This window comes from Gavialis gangeticus, unplaced genomic scaffold (assembly GCF_001723915.1).
Source record: "Gavialis gangeticus isolate Ggan-Ray unplaced genomic scaffold, GavGan_comp1, whole genome shotgun sequence".
NCBI classification, from domain to species: domain Eukaryota; kingdom Metazoa; phylum Chordata; order Crocodylia; family Gavialidae; genus Gavialis; species Gavialis gangeticus.
This window is the reverse complement of record NW_017729022.1, coordinates 117,813,010-117,817,928: the sequence shown is the minus strand read 5'-3', so window position 1 is coordinate 117,817,928 and position 4,919 is coordinate 117,813,010. Positions and strand designations below refer to the sequence as shown.

At 52.9% G+C, this 4,919-nt stretch overlaps 1 protein-coding gene across 3 annotated transcripts in view; it reads left to right on the top strand.

The window, feature by feature from the left end:
* Positions 1 to 4,919, top strand: part of FOXJ2 (forkhead box J2) — a 68,944-nt gene that overhangs the window by 57,731 nt on the left and 6,294 nt on the right. For 2 of the 3 annotated variants that reach the window (XM_019516042.1, XM_019516041.1), the window contains exons 7-11: positions 266 to 589; positions 1,068 to 1,169; positions 2,000 to 2,200; positions 2,808 to 2,906; positions 3,545 to 4,909. In XM_019516042.1, the coding sequence (XP_019371587.1) occupies positions 266 to 589; positions 1,068 to 1,169; positions 2,000 to 2,200; positions 2,808 to 2,906; positions 3,545 to 3,633 (815 nt within the window). In that variant the 3' untranslated portion in view covers positions 3,634 to 4,909. The remainder of the gene's footprint in view (positions 1 to 265; positions 590 to 1,067; positions 1,170 to 1,999; positions 2,201 to 2,807; positions 2,907 to 3,544; positions 4,910 to 4,919) is intronic. The other variant, XM_019516043.1, reaches the window with a different exon arrangement.

Here is a 4,919-nt window from a genome sequence, read left to right as displayed (position 1 = left end):
CCTGCCCCCCACCCCAACCCCTGCCAGCCAGGGCTGCTCCAGTCCACCTCAACGTGCTGCAGTCCCTGGCATACATGAAGACAAAGTGCCCAGGAACAATAAACTCTTGTGCAACGTTGTTCTGGAGTTTATTGCTTCATGCAAATAGCATGTGTAGATGCACTTGCTGGGTGATGGGGGTGGCAGGGGACTGAGCCAGGCAGCCATCTTGCCTGTATCTTTTAACTCTCTCCTCTCATTCTCCCTCCCCACCCTCCTCCTTCAGGTTTCTCTTCTCTCCTTGGTGACATGCAGCCCTCCAACCACAACTACTATATGTACCACCAGCAGCAGCAGGGCCCTTCATCAGTGGGTGGTGCTCCCCAACTCCACACCCCCAACCCAGAGGGCTGCCCACCCCAGGGGGGTAAACAGCAGGGGGGTGATGGTTATGGCCCCCCACCTGTGATGTCCATGCACCCGCCCCCGATGCAGCATGGTGGATACCACCAGCACCAGCAGCACCACCCACACTCCCACCCGCAGCAACAACAGCAGCACCAACAGCAGCAGCAGCAGTCACAGGCTTCAATCAACAGTGCTGGCTTTGGTAGGTTGCAGAGGGTGGAGGGAGCTGCTGGGGCTCAGGGGACTAGGTGAGCATTAGAGTTCCCTGCATTCCCCAGAACAGCCAAGACAAGGACTCAGCTAGTCAGTAGCCCCCCTCCACCTCATGCCCCAGCACAAAGGCAGGGAAATAGTGTGTGTTTGTGTTGGGGGGTGAAACCCAGGTGTGGCTGGATTTGGAGACTTCATTGCCCTCCTGCCTCTGGAGAGAGCAGTCCCTTTGTCCTAGGCCTAGGGTCCTGTTTAGAGCTGGAAATGAGGGTGGAGCCCAGACCTGAATGAACAGGGAGATTGAATCCCACCTTGCTGCCTGTGAGGTGGTGGGATCCCTATCAAGGGTGGCATCAGATTTCATTGGCAAATGACATACCCAGTCTGGCTTTATTTTTAGTTTGCATCGGAGGGTGGGGGGCTGGTATGTTACTCCCCGATACAAGGGTCTTGCTTCCCTTGCATTCCAGCATTTCCTCCCGACTGGTGCTCCAGTATTGATTCCCTGAAAGAAAGCTTCAAGATGGTGAACCGGCTGAACTGGTCTAGCATTGAAAACTCCCAGTTCTCAGGTCAGTAGCTCAGCCCAGGAATTAGGGTATTAGTTTTGGGCTGGGGTAACTCAGGTACAATTTGCTGCTATGTTACAGACTTCTTGTCTGACTTTGGACAAGTCACTGGACTTTTGGTGACCCAGTTCCTTATGTGCAAGGGGGATCCATTAGTGTTCCTCTACCTCACAGAAGTGTTGTGCAGGTAGATGCATTGATGCTCAGGTGTTCAGGTCCTCAGACATCCGGGTAAGGGGGCTGTAGACATACGATAGACCAGGTGTTCTCAAAGTTGTTATGCTGCGGCCTGGAAGTGGCCGCAGCCCAGCAAACCACAGTCCAGCAGTCACAGCCGACCATGGCTGGAATTTCCGGCCAGAAGATAGGTAAGAATAGCCCTACCCCTGGGTGGAGGGCAGTGGGGCACACCCTGCACTGCTGTGGTCCCTGCAGAAAGAACCATGGCCTCTCTGCCTGGCTCTGGGTGGCCATGGTTTGCCAGTCCACTGCCACTTCCGGTCTGGCAGCTGACCGTACTGCAGACCAGCATCTGACCCACTACAGCCTGGGGGTTGAGAACCCCTGCCATAGACAGATGGCAGATGAGTGTTTTTTGCACCGTTGTTGCTTCCCACTCTGCTCAAGATTCAGACAGAGCACCCCAGATAGAGAAAAAGGAGGCTCTCCATATGATTTTTGGGATTAATCGTAAAGTTCCTAAGGGCAGGAACCTGAATAGATCCATGTCTGGATTATGAGTGAGGATGGTAAGATAGGAGCATGACGGAGGGGAATGACTCAGGGATGGGAAGGAGCAGTGAGCAGGCAGTGATGGGATTTTCCCCTTGCAGAGCTGATGGAGAGCCTGCGCCAGGCGGAGCGGAAGAACTGGACCCTGGATCAGCACCACATTGCCAACCTCTGTGACTCCCTCAATCACTTTCTCACCCAGACTGGTCAGCTCCCTCACCTGGGGGGCCCACAGCAGCCCCCTCGGATCTCTGATTCTTGTGCCCTGAATAGCGGCAAGCAGGAGCAGTCCATGAATCAAGGTACCCAGCAGGGCAGGTGGGTGGGGGACCCGGGTGCTATACAAGTGGATGAAGCGGAGTGTCCCAGTACTGTTCAGAGATCTGCCTGATCTCTGTTGTAGCTGTTCCCACAGCCATAGGGTTGTAGGGAACAGCCTGATGTTAGAGAGTTAGGGATGTCTGAGGCCTAAACACAGCACCCAGTGGGGTGAAGGTGTTACCTGGGGCATAGAGTTGAAAGCAAAACTTGAGGCAGGAAGAAAGTAAAAATCTCAGAGGTATATGGGGTGGTTTGTGTAGACAGCAGGTGGAAAGAAATGGTGAGGTGAAGAGGTGCAGGGGAGGCTATTCTGGAGTGGGAGAAGGTTGATGTTCTTAGAGGGAGAATTCAGAAAGGGCCAAATCCTGGCCTGGTTACACCTGTGCTTCTGACACTGGACAGAGGACGGCTGGTTAGAATACCTCATTTTGGTATCATATGGAGATCTTCCCAAATTTTGTGGCAGCTGCAACCTGGCTGACCTGTGACTCATGGGAAGGGCCTGATGATTTTACCCTTCCTAAGTCCTCCAAGGTGTGGGAGAGCTGACTGCGTCCCTAACAGTTCTTTATCCCTTCCTTTTGACAGTGAATTCTTATGGTCAGCCTCAACCTCCCCATCTCTTCTCTGGGCCATCTCCTATGTACCAGATTTCCACCCAGGACTCTCCAGGATATAATCGCCCAGGTAAGAAGTGACACTAGGGCATGTTATGTGGCTGAATGTTGAAGAACTTGCCCCCACATCAGCCTTTTCAGCCCTCCCAGAGCTCCTGCTGGCAGGGGCTTCTACCTTGGCTGTCAGAGGAGAGTGAGAGGGAGCCCAGGCTGCAGAAAGTTTCCCCCAAGAGCCTGGCATCACTGAAAAGAAATTCAGTTCCCCAACTTCTTTCACCACACATGAGGAACTTCAATCCCCAGTTACACTTCTTTACCTGAGCTGATTGCTCACCGAGTGCTGGAGTGAGGACATTCATGTTGCCAAAGCCTCTTGCACCTCCCAGTTGGATGCTGACTGATCACTGTTGTCAGGAGAACTCATGAGGCCAAAGCCTTAAACCCTTTAAGCAGTGCTGTGGGGAGGTTCACACTGCAATGGCTACCTCCCTTCCCCTTCCTAGTCTGGCATTGCCCAGAGGTGGCAATTTTGTGCTGCCAGGGTGGGGAACTCATACTGCTTTTGCCCTGGCAGGATGCTGCCATGAGGAAACTCATAATGCCCAGATCTTTCCTGTTTTGTTCCCAGGAGCCCACTGGGGGAACAACCTGACTTTATTTCTCTAACCCCCACTTTCCTCTTCTCTCCTTCTTCCCCTCTTTGCTCAGCACACCACCTGGTCCCTCGGCCTCCTGGGCCTCCTCCAGGCGCCAATGAGGAAATACCTGACGATTTCGACTGGGACTTGATCACCTAGTGCGTTACAGACTCAAGAGCCCCTCCTTTGTGAGGGTCAAGGGAGGGAAGGGGGGCGTGGGGTGAAAGATCATAGGACCGGCTACCCCAGCCTCCCTGCCTTGCCTGTATATAGATATATATTCTCTATCTCTGCCAGAGAAGCCACCGCAAGATGCTGCCGAAGATAATCCTTCCTTGCGTCCTGTTTTACCTTTTTCTTCTTTTGTTTATTATAATAATAATTATTATTATCAATAATTGAGCACGGCCCTCCCCCGCCCCCGCTGGCCTCAGACGCACCAGAGCAGCTCTCCCACGTTGGGTGGTGAACTGCGTGAGGTGGAGGGCGGAGAGATGGCTCCTTGGTGCCATGAGAAGACCTAGGAAGGCTGAATCCTCGAGTGCATCTTTCTCTGCCTCCATCATTTTGCGTTTAACAATCCCTCTTTCCCTTCAAGGTGGCCAGTGAATCTGTCGTGTTGGCTACCGGAGTGAGAGAGCCTAGTGGATCCTGGGAGCCTGTAATTATGTTGTTTCTTAAATGTTGTAAAGGTGAGGGAGTTGCAGGGACATTGGAGGGGTGATCTGAGCTCTGAGAACTTTCTCATGCCAGCAGGGAGAGTAAGAGAAGAGGCAGAAACCCTAAGTGTTAAGGGAATGAGGGGACAAAGCATACAGCTGGGACTGGAGCTGAGCTGGAGGAGGGTGGCCTCAGTGTTGAGAAAGGAGGGGGCACTCTCAGAGGTGCAGCTTGGTTTTAGAAAACACTGCCATTTTGTAAGGACCGTGTAGCAATTTGAGGAAACCCTAAGCTGTTCCAGACACACTGCCTTTTGCCATCCCCAGGGAAGGGCAGCATCCCCAACCATCAAGCAAGGCAAGCTCAGCAGGCGTTTTGCACCAGGAAGGGGAGTGTCCGACAAGTTCAAGCCACACTCCCCCACCTCATATCTTCAACTTTCCTGCTTCCTGCCCTCTTCCTCCAAAGTGTGCTGGGAGGTTCTTATTTGCATATGCAAATTGGGATGCATGCTCCTTCCCCAGAAGTTCTTGTTCAGTTAGTCACGTGGCCTGTTCCCTTGGTTGTTTCTCGGGACTGTCCTTACCCCTGTGGTATGAGGATGCAAGCAACAGGAGTCTTGTCTGCGTACATGCAGATGTCCCATCAGTGGTTCCCATTTTATGAGTGAACTAAAGATGGAAAAAGGAAGCCACAGCACAGAAATGAGGGAGGTTTGGGGACTTTGTGCTGAGACCTCTGTTGATGGGTCAGGGAGGCAGTTGGTGTGGGGCAGGTAGTTAAAC